The sequence below is a fragment of the Eupeodes corollae genome, chromosome 3 (assembly GCF_945859685.1).
Source record: "Eupeodes corollae chromosome 3, idEupCoro1.1, whole genome shotgun sequence".
In the NCBI taxonomy this organism is placed as follows: Eukaryota; Metazoa; Arthropoda; class Insecta; order Diptera; family Syrphidae; genus Eupeodes; species Eupeodes corollae.
Window position 1 is genome coordinate 17,071,069 of NC_079149.1, and position 16,738 is coordinate 17,087,806.

At 32.7% G+C, this 16,738-nt stretch overlaps 1 protein-coding gene across 1 annotated transcript in view; it reads left to right on the plus strand.

Moving 5' to 3' along the window:
* Window positions 1-12,163, plus strand: part of LOC129948956 (F-box/LRR-repeat protein 20) — a 91,238-nt gene extending 79,075 nt beyond the window's left edge. The window contains exons 7-10 of the mRNA XM_056060116.1: window positions 8,748-8,936; window positions 9,003-9,296; window positions 9,369-9,581; window positions 9,698-12,163. Coding sequence (XP_055916091.1) covers window positions 8,748-8,936; window positions 9,003-9,296; window positions 9,369-9,581; window positions 9,698-9,805 — 804 coding nt within the window. The 3' untranslated portion in view covers window positions 9,806-12,163. The remainder of the gene's footprint in view (window positions 1-8,747; window positions 8,937-9,002; window positions 9,297-9,368; window positions 9,582-9,697) is intronic.
* The last annotated feature ends 4,575 nt before the right edge of the window (window positions 12,164-16,738 follow it).

A 16,738-nucleotide genomic window follows, 5' to 3' on the forward strand; every position in this document is an offset into this window, starting at 1 on the left:
TTACCCTCTGCATGAAATATGACTATAAATATGTCCCAATAAAACTAACTTTAAAAATTATGCTAGGCGTATTTTATTGGTAAATTATAGCTAGTGCAGTAATGGAAAGTAAGTGCAGTAATGGAAAGTGTGAATAAAACATATGTCCACTATTATATGCACTCTTATTTTAAATCTCCAAGTTGGTATCTGTGTTGTTTTTATGTAAAGTTGAATAAGAGTTCAAGTTAATGTGTACATGCAGGTCCAGTCAGAATAGAGTTGATCATGAATTGAAAAATTGAAATAACAAGATTACAGCCCAAATGCAAACAATATTCTTGGATTCAACTTGAAAGATTTTGTATTGTATGAGTGAAAGATAGATAGATTTTAAGGGTGTGAGATAGGGATGTGCAGATTGGTTTTCTTTTCATCGTATGGACACAACGAACATAATAAAACCCAGCATTAAAAATCCAATGTAGACAGGCACTAAAAGCCAAAAGAATGGTGTGAGGGGAGATTTTGTCCTTCCCTGTCAGCCCGTCTTGCCTACAAACTCCCAGTTCCTGGCAACTTAGTTTTCCTGTGTGAAAGGGGACAAATCAACGCAACGAATCATTCACAATGATAACAAAAATGACAAATAAACAATTCCGCATCGGCGAATGTGCCACTTTCACATTGGTTTGAGAGAGCCTTTAAACCCGACCAATGGCGAAAGTTTTGTTTTCGCATCAAATGTTTCGCTTTGGTTTTTGGGCGAGTACTAACACACATCACACGTCAATAAATTTAGAGATAGCACTGTGATTATTGATGATGATTTTTGGATGATGTCAAGTAGTCAACGCATTGAATATTTACGTTGACAGTCTAATCGTAGATTTATATTTCAAATCAATTTATTTTTATTCTAGTGAAAACAGAGCACAAGAATAAAATCCTGCCAACCTTTAAGTAAAAAATACTTCTGGGACTGGATGAAGTGTCATTCTATTCCAAGCATTCCAACCAAAACTTTATCTTTATATGCACTATTTTTACTGCCTTATTTATCCGCACTATTTTTTTGTTGATTTTTAGTGTATAAGATTTTGCTGCGCTGCGTATAAATTTACCAATAAAAAACGCCTGCTATCACTTTGAAAGTTTCTTAAATTCGAAGACGAACAAACATTAGGGGAGAGTGGGGCACATTTGAACATTTTTTGCTTTGGCAGCTGCTGGAACCATACATGTTCGATTTATTGATGAGTAAAGCTTACTTACATAGAACAATGCTATTGAACTGCGATTTCAAATAATATTTGGTTCATTTATGAACATATTTTTATTAAATTTTAATTTTTAACCAATATACATGCTTACGTTCAAAAGTGCCCCATGGGGCAGTTTTGAAATTGGAAGGGGCACTTTTGAACAGCAGTATTATTTCGTTTTAGTGATTGAATAACACTTTAAATTTTTACTGTTTTTATTAGTTTTATTAGTAAAAGGATAAAAAAAACTTAAACAATAAAAAATGACATCACATTCAAGGAATAAAAAAGTAACAAAAAATCATAAAAAATAAAATTTATACTTCAATTATCACATTCATTAGTTGAAAGACAACAACAAAAACTTATTTAAACATAACATAGAAAACATAGAATATAGTATATTATTTAGAGTAGAATAATTTATCTTCAACCCAACCGGTATTTTGAAAAATCAAATGCAAACGATAAAAATGCGGATGTTCTAGATGTACCTGGGGCATTATTTGGTTCAGGCAGCTTGGCTTTAATTTCTATCCCGCTTATAATGGAGCTGTCTTCGAGATCAGGAAAAAAGAACTTGAAGGATTCAGGCTTCTTTTTCATAAAATCAACGCTGTACATATTTCCATTTTTTTCTTTGATTTTGCCTACAAAAGCTAGTTTTTTATTGTTCTTTTCATTGGAGCATTCTGCCAAAATGAAATCGCCTTGATTTAAATTCTCATAACTCAAATCAAATGATTCCTCGTTTTCTACTTTTTCTGTTACTTGTAGTTCTTCAAACGAAGAATCGTTTGCAAAATCGAAATCAAGATAGGTGTCATCATTAACTGAGAAGCTTTCATCTGAACCCGAGCTAGATTCTATTAAGTTCTTAGCGTTGGTTTGCGGTTTGGAGGTTTTAAGGCGTTTAATTAAGGGCAGAATTGGTGTTTTTTTCAGACTCTTTTGGCGTTTTATATAGGCATCTTCAATTTCATTTTTTCAGGGGTTTCGGTAAGTATCCGCGACTTTCCTTTCTTTCGGCCTCCAGTTGTGGTTTTCCTTGGGGCAGCTTTCGGATAAGGCCTTGCAATTTCAGGTGAAATTATGTCAGTGGGTGTTGTAATCATATTATGAGCTGGAAAATCGGCTTCATTCGACAGTGGTTCAATATTTTCATTCGTGACTTCAGCAGACTCAGGCAATTTTCGATTTGTGACCTCTGAACATTGAAAGTCTTCTTCAGTGAATGCACTCCATGAAAATGGAAAAATGCCTGGCTTAGCAAAGCCAGAGGTTATATTCTTTTGAGTAAAGGAAGCCATGTACGCAGTGTTTGCAATAGCTGGAAGATCGTGTATTCTTATTGTTTTGCCGGGATTGTTAAGTAGCCAGTCGTTTTGTGCTATCGATAATTTTTGCTTGAAGGGTTCCAAAACAGCAACATCAAGAGGCTGAAGGCGATGAGTGCAATGGGAAGGAAAAGTAACTAGGACTATACCATGATCACGGGAAAAGTTAATGGCATCAATTGTGCAATGGCTTTCATGATTGTCCAATAAAAGTAATATCATGTCTGATTTAGTGCATCTTGTGGATTTCTGAATGTGCTCAAGAACTTTAACAAAAAGTCCTCCAGTCATCCAACCACTCGTTGGGCTGTTAGCGTAACCAACGCTACCAGTTGGTGCTCCATTAAGCATTGTGTCATGAAATCTAGCCCGCGGAAATATGAACACCGGAGGTATAGTATTACCAATTGCACTTACAATAGCACACATAGTAATTAATTGGCCCCTCTCAGCAGAAACAGATTGTCCAACCTGTTTTTGCCCTTTTTGTGCAATGACGTTTGGAGCTTGAACTACTGTAGTGACCCCGGTTTCATCCAAATTGAAAATCCGATCAGCTGTAAAGTTAAACTTACCGAGTGCTCTCTCATAATTTGAATGAAATTCTTCAAGATTCTTCTGGTTAAAACTAGTAGCCCTTGACAAACTTGTATTCTCTGGTTTTCGTATTGAAAGCGCTGAGTGACGCTTCATAAAGCCATAAATCCATTCAATTCCAGCCATTTGATTTTCCCTCCATGCTTCGGGACATTTTTGCAACAATGTGGCGTATTCAAAAGCTAATACTCGAGCTTGAATTTTGGTCAGTCCGTAATTCATCTTCGAGCTTCGTATTAAATATTTTTCAAGCATCTTTTCTTCACCATTAGTAAAAACTTGCTGTGTTGAATATTTGCTTGAAAATTTTAAGTTCTGTGGCTCCCTATTACTTGTTAACTTTTTAATACGGTAATACAATGTAGTTGGCAATATTCCGAAGGCAGCAGCAGCCCCTCTTAACGACATTGTTTTATCCAAAACTGCTGTTATGGCACTTTTAACATCATCTTCATTGACTACTGTGGGTTTTTTTCTCTTATAAGTGCGTACCATTATTCCCTTTAAGACAAGAAATTGAAACATTGAACCCATTTATTGACTAAAATACAGTGAAAGATCTAAAAATATGTGGAAGAAACTGATCGGGGCAGTTTTGAACATGTTCAATCGTGCCCCAACACACTTGTTCAAACCTGCCCCAACTGTTGCAAAGCCATAAAATTTTGTAAAACTTCTTTACTAAAACATATTAATTTAATAACTCACCGTGATTTGGTTCCAAATTTATTTACTGTTAAAAAAATTTAGTTCCCGGTTTTATATCGCGCACTAAAATTTGTACACACCCTTACAACTAAAAAACCAAATATAACGCACAAGCACTAAAAAACCACCTTCCACCTATAAATCTGAAAGCCGACTGAAAAAAGCACGGAACGTCAATGACGTTTAAGGATACATTGTTGCCAGTTTAAAATATTGAATCACTTTTGAAAAACAGTAATAAACTAAAATTTTATAAGCAGTGTTCAAATGTGCCACGTGTTCAAATGTGCCCCACTCTCCCCTACATGAAATTAATTTTTGTTTCAAAACTTTAAAGAGCATTCCTTATTGCCTTTACGTCTTCAAGGCTTCCTAGTTTGTAAAGCATATTTTTGAAAACCAATACCTTCTCGTTACCTCAGATATCTAACATACATTTGTATTACATACCTTAAGTAATATTCTTGCAGAACTTCGGTCAACTTTCGTGAACTCACTTATGGATGTCTCTATTATGCAGTGCAACCGATACTTCAAGACGTTTATAAGTGTTTTGCTGTACTCACGGAAATCAATCACGGGTTGAAAATTTTTCCTATTATTCTTATTATTTTGGCAATTGGTGTATGTGTAATTAACTAGTTTAGGAAAGTATAAATGTTAATTGAGGACTTCACAGAACTCACAAGGGAAAAATGTTGAGACATTTTTATCATAAGATTTTGGAATAGAAGTTGTAGACGAAACAATTGTTTATTTATTATACACACTTTTATTTTTATCTGTTCAAATATCCAATTTGCATAGAATTTTCGATAATAAAAATTGGTTTTTGTAAACAAATAACTTATGAAATCCAAACAATATTCATATCAAAACAACACAAATATTTACAATTTGTTATTTCGCATTCTTTCCTGAAACAAAAATAAAATCATCCATATACAAATTTCTTTTAAACTCAAAAAGTACACATGTATGAATCTCTTGTCTCAGAAGCATTTTGTTAATGACTCCTATTTCCTGGTTGAATTGAATACAAAAACAACAACAATTGATTTTGATAGACGAAAGTATTTTCACTCATTCGACCTTCGATGATTCCATTTCATCAGCTTGTTCCCTAGAATTCTTTTTCCTTTTTGGATTTATGACTATTTCCTGAAAATCTATGAGGGAAATTCACTTTAAACGTTTTGTAATGAAACCAACATTCGAAGTACTGGCTTTGTATTTATTGTTACTCAATTCCCGTGATGCTAATTTTTCGACAAGGGATTTCTTAAATATCTATAGTAATAGCGAGAACCCTTGAACTTTCAAGTCTATTATTATTACTTTTCAATATGAACTTACTTCCTTATAGTAGAAAACAATATCGACAAAGTTTTGTTGTTTTGATGGCATTAGATCAAATTCCACCTCACGTCACGTTTTAAAATTATTCGAAAAACGTTTATAAAGCTTTTTATGGAGCTATGTAAATGAAGTTTTTTGAAATAAAACTATTAATGATTATCCATTTCGTTGAATTCAATTTCAATGTTCACTTTATTATTTCATAAAATGTTTGAAAAAATCCTCATTAGTTAACCTTCTCCTAATCCATGTTAACCTTCAAAAACGCTGAACCATTTTAGTTCTAGAACAACACCTAAAATACAAATCAAGTTTCGTAAAAAACACCCTGTAACCTCTTTATATTTTTATAGTTTTGGTTCTAGGGTTTCATTGGTAATCAAACATTTTAATCAACTTTCAAACAACATTTTTTTGGAGGAGAGGTTTTCTAGTAGAAGCTTTCCATACCTCTTACAAAATTTGTCTCCATTAAATTAGAAGAAACAAATTTCCAAAACAAATTCCAAAGGCTATAACCTTAATTAGAATTGTTGATTTTTATTCATAAGATGTAAGATTAAAAACTACTCTAAAATGAAAAATGGGGAAGTTTTTAGGGACTTAAAGATGATCCCAATAAAATAAATTACTTACTTAAGGAGGCACTACAGTCCTGTGTGAACTACTGCGTCACCCAACAAACTTCTCCATCTAGCTCGGTCCTTAGCTAGATGTCTATAGTTTCATTTTCCACTTGTGCACGCCACCTGATCCGCGGTCTTCCTATACTGCTCTGTCCTATGGGTGTGGATTCGACGACTTTTCGGACTTTTACCCTTCTGGCTAAGTCTACTTCGCTGTACAGCCCGTAGAGCTCGTCGTTTCATCTTCTCCTCCATTCAACTTCGATGCATACGGGACCGTAGATAACACGAAAAACTTTTCTCTTGAACCGACCCAAGGTGCTTTCATCCGCTTTTGTCATAGTCCATGTTTCTGCACCCTACAGCAGGACTTGGATGATAAGGGTCTTATATAGCGACACTTTGGTCCCTTTAGAAAAGGGAGTACTTTACCACTCAATTGCTTTCTTAGCCCAAAGAAACAGCGCTGGTGTTGTTTTCTGCGTTTACAGCGGAGCATAGGTAGACGAAGTCCTTGATTAGCTCAAAGTTAAGTCTGTCGATGGCGACGTTTTGACGAATACGTCGGTGTTGTATGTCCTTTCTTGACGACAGCATGCACTTTGTTTTGCCCTCATTAACCGTTAAACCCTGCCTAAATACTCACAAAAGCCGCATTGAAATCACGCTGAGTTCTTCCGATTATGTCAATCAGCACATGCTTGTAATTGGACAGACTTTTAAAAGATAGTGCCTTTAGTGTTGACGTGGAAGCTCTGCACCATTCTTTCGTGCACGATGTTAAAAAGATCTAAATCCTTTTTTGAAATCGAAAGGTTCTGTTAACATGTCTAGTTTTGGCAGGGATGCCAAAACTAGACATGGCTCTATACAGCTCGTCTCTGTAGATGTTGTCATATGCGGCCTTGAAATCTATGAAAAGATGGTGGGTGTCGATTTGGTGTTCTTGGGTTTTTTCCAGGATCTCCCGTAATGTGAATATTTGATCAACTGTGGACTTTCCTGGTCTAAAACCACACTAATAAGGACCTATCAGGTTGTTGACGATGGGCTTTAGACATATTATGGCAGAGAAGATTTTATAGGCGATGTTAAGAAGACTGATTCCTCTATAGTTGGTGCAGTTTAGAGGTTCTCCTTTTTTCAGGATCGGGCAACAACACTGAGGTTCCATTCACCGGGCATGATTGCTTCAGAAAATATCTTACAGATAAGTTGGTGCATGCTCCTAACCAACTTATCTCCAGCTTCTTTAAAGAGCTCGGCATTCAAGCCATCCGCTCCAGCGGCTTTATTAGACTTCAACCTAGATATGGCAATCTTTACTTCGTCTAAGTCGGGAGGATGGGATTGTTGATTTACGTCGTCTATGTTGAATGGATCATCCTACCTGACAGCGGAATTCAGTTCTTCGTCGCCGTTATACAGTCTGCAGAAGTGGTCCTTCCATATCCTCAGCATTGACTGCGGTTGCACTATGATCTTCGACCGCTCGCTTCTCATGCCCTCTCTTTTTCCTTCTGAGAAGTCGGTGTTTCTCGCCTCTTCTGCTCATAGAGCTCAAGGGCAGCTCTCGTCCTTTTATGCAGCGCCGCTTTGCAAGCCTGTTGTTTGGCTGTATTTGCCTGCCGACATTCCTCATCAAACCAGGGGTTCCTTGTTGGTGGCTGCTGGAAAGCCAGTATTGTGTTGGCGGCAGAGAACTTCGAGAGAGGTTACTTGTGACTCGGTCGGAAAAGGATTTGGCGATCTCTTGCGATTGTAGCCGTTCGACGTTGTACATTCTCCCAGCACCTCCCTGTTTTGTCTTGGGTCTGGAAACCCGAAGTGCTACCTTGGCTACAACGAGGTAGTGGTCCAAGTCGATGTTAGCTCCTCGGAAAGTTCAGACATTCATGATGCTGGAAGCGTGTCTGGCGTCGATCGTAATATGATGGATTTGGTCGACGGTAGATTGATCTGGAGAAGTACAAGTTCCTTTGTGGATGTTGAGGTGTGGAAAACGCGTACTGGCTACCATGACGTTTCCCGCAGCAAAATCTACTAGCCTGAATCCGTTCCCGATCATTCCACCAAAGATGTCTCCCCTTCCTAGCTTTGCATTAAAATCGGCCAGGATAGTTTTAATATCTTAGCTAGGATACTGCTCATATGTTTTGTCTAAGAGCTCGAATAACATATCTTTGGTGTTGTCATCCTTCTCTTCTGTGGGGGCGTGCGCGCATATTAGGCTAATGTTGCCGAACTTAGTCTAGATTCGGATGGCCATGAAGCGCTCGCTGATGCACCTATAGCTCAAGATTTCTTGCCTAAGTCTCGCTCCAATGACAAAGCCAAATAAGCGGTTTTCATGGTAGCAGTCACCATAGTAAATATCGTAGTTTTTCATCCTCTCTTTGCCCGGCCTATCCCATCGTATTTCCTGGATGGTGGTGATGTCTTCTTTATAGCAGTCTAGGGCCTCTGCTAATTTTCGGCCTCACGTGGTTTGTTAAGGGACCTAACATTCCACGTGCATATGCAAAGTTCGTTATCCTTAATTCGTTTGCGTAGGTAATAAAATAAATTATTTGGACCTAACCTTTTAAGAGCAGGTATTGTATTTCTAATTAATTAAAAAAATATAAAAAATATGTTTAAAATCGCATTTTAATTAAGCAAAAAGAAATAATTCTAATAATTTTTTTGAACAATTAAATCATAAAATTCAAAATTTATCAACACTTAACATAGAGAAAACATTTTGAAATCATTTACAATAAGACAAAATATCCCCTTTAAAGTTTCAATTCTTTAAAAACTGAAAAATAAACATGAATAACTTTAAAGCAAACTGAAAAAAAACAACAAATAATCTCTATTTTATTATTTTTTAGAACCTTCTAGAGATTAATGTATCATGGTGTCATCTCATATCGGAAAACGGAGTCGAAGCCCTATCTCGCGGTTGTGTTAAATTAAGAAAGTTCAGCAGTAAAGGTTGTAAACAAGTAAATGACAACGCACTGCAATGTTTAGCTAAATACTGTCCCGACTTAATGGTGCTTAATTTTCATAGTTGTGAGGTAAGATTTTTTTTTAAACATTTATTTATATAACCAATATAATTTGTTTTTTTTTTTTTGTTATAGAATATCACCGACTCTTCAATACGACTTATCGCATCAAATTGCCGTAAACTACAAAAGCTATGCGTATCAAAGTGTAGCGAATTAACGGACGTTTCACTAATAGCTTTATCGCAAAATAACCCACTTTTGAATACCTTAGAGGTATCCGGATGCAGGAATTTTTCCGACATTGGATTCCAAGCACTTGGTAAAAATTGTAAATATTTAGAACGAATGGACTTGGAAGAATGCAACCAGATAACTGATTTGACATTGGCCCATTTAGCCACTGGTTGTCCGAGCTTAGAGAAATTGGTAAATACAATTTTAAAAAAAAATTTAACATAATTCATTATTATATCATTAAAACTTTAAATTTTCTTAAAGACTTTATCACATTGTGAGCTTATAACCGACGATGGAATACGTCAGCTAGCCGCCGGTAGTTGTGCAGCTGAAAGTCTATCCGTCCTAGAATTGGATAATTGTCCACTAATAACCGATCGAACCTTAGAGCATTTAGTATCGTGTCACAATCTTCAGAGAATTGAGCTATTCGACTGCCAAATGATTACACGAGCGGCAATACGAAAATTAAAAGTAAGTCTATTTTATTTTCAAAAATTGATCCAAATTAAAAAAGAAAAAACAAACAGAAATTATAAAGGAAACCCAAGTTACAAAAATAAAATTAAAATATTTTAACCTCATTATAGAATCATTTACCAAATATTAAAGTTCATGCATACTTTGCTCCGGTGACACCACCACCAGTTACCACTGGCCACCGACCTAGGTATTGTCGCTGCTGTGAGATTCTCTGAGATCAGGCCATAGGCTTGGCCAGAAAAATTTTGTGCAAAAGCCGTGATGACTGATATATTACAATAGTTTTTATTTTCATAATAATTCTATTATTGTTATTAGTTTATCTTATGTTTCTCGCAGTTAGTTATTATTTACTTAATGATTATTATTATGACTTTGGGTACTCTGCTGCCACTAATAACATATGTAAAGATACGATATTCTTCTAAAACAAATAAAAATAATAATAATTAATAAATTTAAAAAACAACAAAAAAGAAAACAACAAAGAGAAACCATAATTTTATTACTCGTTTTGTTAAGTTTAAAGTTTAAACAAACTAAAAAGGAAACACATAATTTATCCTTCTCTAATGTATTATTGAATTTACTGTAATTATTAGTTTTTATTTTTAATCTAAGCTATTTATAGGTTCATTATTCAAATTGATAACAACAAAAAAGGGACACTAATGCAAATAGCATTAAAAATTAACAAAAAACAAAAATTTTTAAAGTAATTGTGTTCGAGTGTATTTATGAATATATGCGCCGAAAAATAAAGTGATTGACGTATTGTTTATGTTTATGAGATATGACAGTTAAAATATAAAAAAGATAAAACAATGAAATGTAAAAAAACAATAAATCAAATAATAATATTTTGTTCTTATTTAAAAAACTGATTTTTTTGTATAGATAGGTTTAAAAAAATATATAATGTTACTATTATTTAATTAAAAAAACAAAAACAATTATTTTATATTCTGTTAAAAATACACACATTTAACTTTTATTTTGTATATAATTTTATAAGCTTATTGGTGTTTTATTTTAAACAAACAAAAAAATGATTAATTATATGATGAATTTTAAAAGAGATTCCAATAATTATACTCACTTGGTCTCATTTTAACAAACAACAAAATTTAAATCTGTTTTTTATTTCATTTTATTTCCGTTTAATGTTTATTTGTTGTCAACTTAAAATCGATAATGACCACGGCTTGATAAACAAATGTGTTGAGGAATCTTAACTAACTTTTTGAATTAGTTGAAAGTTTTAGTTTTTAGTTGTCAAAGAGATGAAACTAAGAAGTCTCTTGGACTACTCAGTTTGTAAAATGGACGATTTTTAGATAATTCCGACTTTTAACTTTTTAAAATATGAAAACCCTATCCGACCAGGTAATTTCTTTTTAATTTTTGAGCTTTCGGTTGGTATCACTTTGCTTTTAGAATCCGAGATGAGATCTTAGGTTCATTACTCAGAACTATGCTCGTATAAGATCTAAATTATAATTGTCTTCTTGAACAGGCTTATGTTTCCATTCAAAGACATTTTTTTAAACTCTCGCAAAAGTTAGCGTGTTTAAAAACAGTTTTTTGAATCTTAAAATCCATTAATGATCATCAGAGAGAATTGTTTTTTGAAGTGATGTAATAGTCTAGAAATGTTCATCTTTATAAATTAGTACTTGTAATGAATGGATCAAATTGGGGTGCACTAGACCTAAAGATTTATTAGGCTTCCTTCTAGAATTGTATGGCTTTTATTATTCTTCATTTTAGGCGCCAGCTATAGCTTTCTTTGAAATCGATCCGGACAAATTTTTGAATCGATATTTGACGGTATTTTGTATTTTTTTATTTTCCGGACGGAAATTCATACTTTTATGTTTAAAAGTGAAACGAATCGTTCCACTGATTTGTGTTCCAATTTCACAATTCCAATGACAGATTTCTGTCAGTAAAAGTTTTTCGGTGATTTTCAATCAGGATTTTTTTTTTTCAATGACAGAATCTTTTAATGACAGCTGTTACCTGTCAAGAAAATTCTGACGTTTGTTTTAAATGATGAAAACCAATGATAGCTATAACTGGCGCCTTATTATTCTTCTTAAATATTTGGGGTTCTAACAGTGAGGAAAGCATATCGTCTTCCACCTGGTAATGTCCCAGATATTTTCACATTTGGTACATGAGTTATTACAGAACCTACTGCTGGCACTGACTTTAACGCCTTAAATTATTGGGTGCCTCTGCCTATTTAGCTTATTGTACTCGGTAAGTAGGACAGTTCAAGTTCAGGCTACATAAGGGAATTGAAAGTAATGCAAGTTTAGTATCTGATTGGCCAGCTGTCAAAAAAATTACTTCCAATTATGGCAACTTTAATGGAAAGTTGACTGGAATGTTAGTCAAGAAACATCTCCCTAACTATCAAGTCAAGTCAGCTTATGTCAAAATGACATTTAACCATCATTTTCATTCAACTAAAAGTTGAACTTTATTTCTCCATGATTTTTTTATTTTCTGACAATTTTTTTTAATGTTTTGTGGAAAATTGTTCCTTGTCAAATTGGAAAAGAAATAGGTAGAAGTTAGTAAAGTAAAGTTCTGAGTTTGAAATGTTGTTCAAAATTTGCGTTCAAAGAAAGCAGTTGACTGCAAATTAGGCCCCTTATATTGGCTGCACCTGCCCAGTTTTATTTGAAATTTTGAATGGAAAGTGAGTTAAGAAAAATTTCCCAAACTATCAAGTCAAGGTTGAGTTCAAAAATGCAACTAGTTGCACGAGCCATGTAGACAAAATTCATGCAATACATTTATGAACAGAAAAACTTCTGCAAGAATGCGGCAGAGATACAATATCAAAAACCAGTTCATAAATGTCATCAAAGTAGGCGCCTATAAAAAAGTATGACAGAAATAATTAAGCTTTTTCTTTGAGTGAGGCGGGTTTTGGATCTTTGGAGTCTTAACAAAATTCTTTCAATACAAATGTTTTATTAGGACTCATTTTAAATGTTTTTAATGGAACAAATTAATTCATTTCTATGTTGTATAAATATTATATTTCAACTTATCAGCTGTCAGACTGTATTTTTTTAACAGAGTTACCGACAGCAGTAATGCAGTGTATTTACATTTATAAACGGAAATTTTGTATTACTGCTGTATTTTTCATTTAATGAACTTACCCCAAGTCTATTTCTATCAAAATGACAGTTGATCATGTTTTTTGTATTCAACTGAAAGCTGAACTTTATTGCTCTGTGATTTATTTATTTTCTGCACAAATTCATTTAATGCTTTCTGTAAACGGTTTTGGAAAAGAAATAATTAATATTTTATTTAAATGCACGTCAACATTGAATTGAAGCTTATCTAAGGAGTGTTTTTTTTAAACAATAATGTGTTTAGTAGTTTTTGCTAGATCAACTGAAGGTAGAGGTTAGTGAAGTAAAGTTCCGATTTTGCTTAATATTGGACAGGTTCAGGCGACATAAGGGACTTGAAAGTTAGGCAATTTTATCGGAATTTTGACTGGAAAGTTAGTCAAGAACAATCTCCCAACTTCTGTCAAAATGACAGTTGATCATGTTTCTTTTTTTATTTAACTGAAAGCTGAACTTTATTATTCTATGATTTATTTATTTTTGGCACAACTTCATTTAAAGCTTTCTGTAAAAGAGCTTCTTGCTAATTTGAAAAAGAAATAAATCCTTAATTAAAATACAAAATACAAGTCAAGATTGTAGACAATTAGTGTTTTTGTCAGGAAAATATTTCCAGGTTGTCATTCTTTTTGCCTCCTTATCTTTTCTTACCTTTTTTAAATCGTGTTCTATCGTAGGTTTGGAAACTTGTCATTGCATATTCTTGCTTAAGAGTTTATTATTATTTTTAAATTTTTATTGGAGCTTTATTGCATTTGGATTAATGATTTTAAAATCTTTTGGTTTTAAAATGCTAAAATTAGCTTTGGTATACAAATTTTAACTTTAGTAAATTGACTTTACTTTTGAATAAACAAAATGAGACTTGTGTAGATATCGATTTCTTTTGAACTCAATGTATTTTGTTAACCTAGAATATTCCAGACGGTTACAAGACTATTTTTTTGTATTTAACTTCAATAACAAATAGAAAAACTAGACCGTTATTTAAAACAAGAATCCATCTAGTTTTTCAGTCATAGTTAAATTGACCAACACTGTAAATAGGTTTTAAAGTTTGTACTATGAAATATTGTGGGTAAAGAAGTAACCTTATTTTTCTAAATTTTGAGACTATTAGGCGTTCGTAGCCCAGTTTAATTACTTCTTTAGATGAGCCTTAAACATTAAGTCTTTAGGGATTTGAAACAATAACAAAAACAAGTTGACGCCTTTCTTTAACCTTGGTTTCTTTTTATTTGCAATTCATCTTGTGATAATTTGGCTCAAGGAGTTTTGACTCAGAAAAAAATTTCAGGACTACAGGTTTAAGTTTAATGGAAAAAATATGGTATTGACTCAAGGCAAGTCATTGTAAGGAGGTTTATTCAAGGACACAAGCTGTTAACGTGGGTACTTAGGTTGGAGTTATTTTGGTATTTGTTATCCTTATCATTATATAAACAAACATTTATTTTTTGGAATTAACAACGTCTATCTCATATACAAAATAATATAAAAAATTAAAATCCAGTGAAAAACAAAATCTAAACCACATATAAATAAAAAATTTTCTACATAACAAAAAAAGAACACAAATAAAAATTGGAATTCACGAATTAATTTATAACAATTGATTAAATAGCGAGTCAAAAAAGAGATAATATATGAAAACAAAAAAACACAATTAATGATTAAGTAGATGTGATAAAAGCTTTTTTGATTTGTGACTTAGCTATAAGCATGAAATAAAAAAAATTAAACTTAAATAAAAATTAAAATTAGAATTATATACACAGTTTGAAGAAATAAAGGACAAACGATGAAACATTAATTATTATTAAAAATCCATAAAGAAATAGAGATTAATGAATTAATTTAAAACGATACAATTAATTAAATGAAAACAAAAATAAGATACATAATATTTTTTACATAGAACAATATACCATCTTAACCACATAAATCATACATAACATGCAAAATATAAATAATTTACTTTTATTTGTTTAAATAAATTCATTATTATGCTGTCAATGTTAACGTTAAAATACAAACAAACAAAAAAAACAGAAAATCATAACATAAACAAAACAAATTGTAAAACTATAATAAAAAATTAAATTAATAACAATAAAAACAAAAATATTTTTCTATACAAGAAAACACATTTAACTATAATTCTTATTTTTTTTTCATATACCTATAACTCTATTGTGATTCTTAAGTCAAATCTTTATATTATATAATTATAAATAAAATAAATGTAATGATAAACAAAATATATACATATTATTTAAATTGAAACAAATTATTTATTTTTTGTTTTTATTTTATCTTCAATTTATTTTTTACTAATTTTTCGTTGTTCGAAGATAGAGATACTTTGTATATATTTTTTGTTCATAATATTAGGATTTTATCTATAATGTTTTTATTACATGAAGTTTTTTATGTATTTTTAGTTCAAATGTTCCCTAAGTCAACATTTAAAATATCTTTTCAAAAATATTTTTGCTCTCAACTAGCGATGTTTGATGAAAGCTTTTATGGTAAAAAATAGGTCTTGATGTTTTTGGACAAAAACCACACTGCAATGGCGGATCCACGAGGGGTGGTAGAGGGGGTAACTTAAGTTAAACTAATAGCTTATTGTAAAATGATGAACGTTTCATATCTATTAATTGAATATATAAAAACTTTGAATCCCTCGAGAGCTGAAGTGAAAAGAGATTCTGCAAAGTGTAGTTGCCACACTAAAGTTTCTTTCCAACTTATTTGTTTAGCTTAATTTGTTTTTATTTAATTTTTAGGAAAACTATGTACTTTAATGCACCTATTTCCTTAAATTCAAGAACCAAACATTTGTAATTTTTTGTTGGCTCCTTAATGGCTGAAACACAAACACGCTTCGGCTTCGTCTGTGTTACGTTGGGCCTGCTTCGAGATTGCATTGAATGACATTTCCAATATGACATTTCTAAAATGACACTTCTGTCATTGGCAGCTTAAACAAAAAGAAATATGACTTTTGAAATAGAAAAAATTAAATTTTTCGCGGAAGTAGCCTACACAGCCTATAATAACCTCTCCAAAAGCAAATGTATTTTATTTGCTGACTTTTTTTACAGCTGTTGAGCTGTCAGACAAAGCAAATGTGCAGCAAATTTGAACTAGAGCTTCCGTTTGGAGTTACATTACGTTATTTCCTTACGATTGTCAAACGAAACGTGAGGTCGAAGCTTCATTGTGATAGCATGCATTGAATTCCTATGGCTGAACGCGTAAATGTCAGGCGAAGCCGAAGCTGAAGCGTGTGTGTGTTTTAGCCATTAAGATACAAATATTTTCAGAGGTTGCACGCAAAACAGTAATTTTTTAGAATTTGTCTTCTGTATTCAGGTCCAATCTACGTGTAAGCAGACTGACAACGATACTTATAATAGACTAATGAAAATTGAGCCCGAAAAAATTCGTTGAAAAAAAGAGCAAAAAAATTCTTCATATCAAATTCTGTTTTATTTTCTTACTAAAAAAATCACATTTTTCTGGGAAACTATCTCATTTTTTGGGTATTTGGCATCTATATTTTGTATGCGTTCTTCGGATTTATTGAAAATTCCATTTCAACAAAATTTTCAACATTTCTGCGTGAAATGCACCAAAACCTTTCTAGTATTTTAGCTCTTCAATATGGCATTTAGAATCCTGTTGTAATCTTAGAATGCTTTCACATGTAAGGAGTCGTCTAAATTAAATAGTTAGACAATACCTTGCTATACAACAGGGGCCTGATTATGAGGTTTGGGGCAGATCGTTTTCAATTCGACCTTTCAAACCTATTCAAATATTGGCTGCGTTCAATCTCGTATTGGATAGGGTATAGTGGATAGTTCGATTTTTAGATACCTTGTTGAACGAGTTGGATAGCTGTATTGAGATTGCTGTCAAAAAATAAAAAAAAAAACTTTCAGCTGTTCACAAAAAGCAGAGAAACATTTAAGCTTC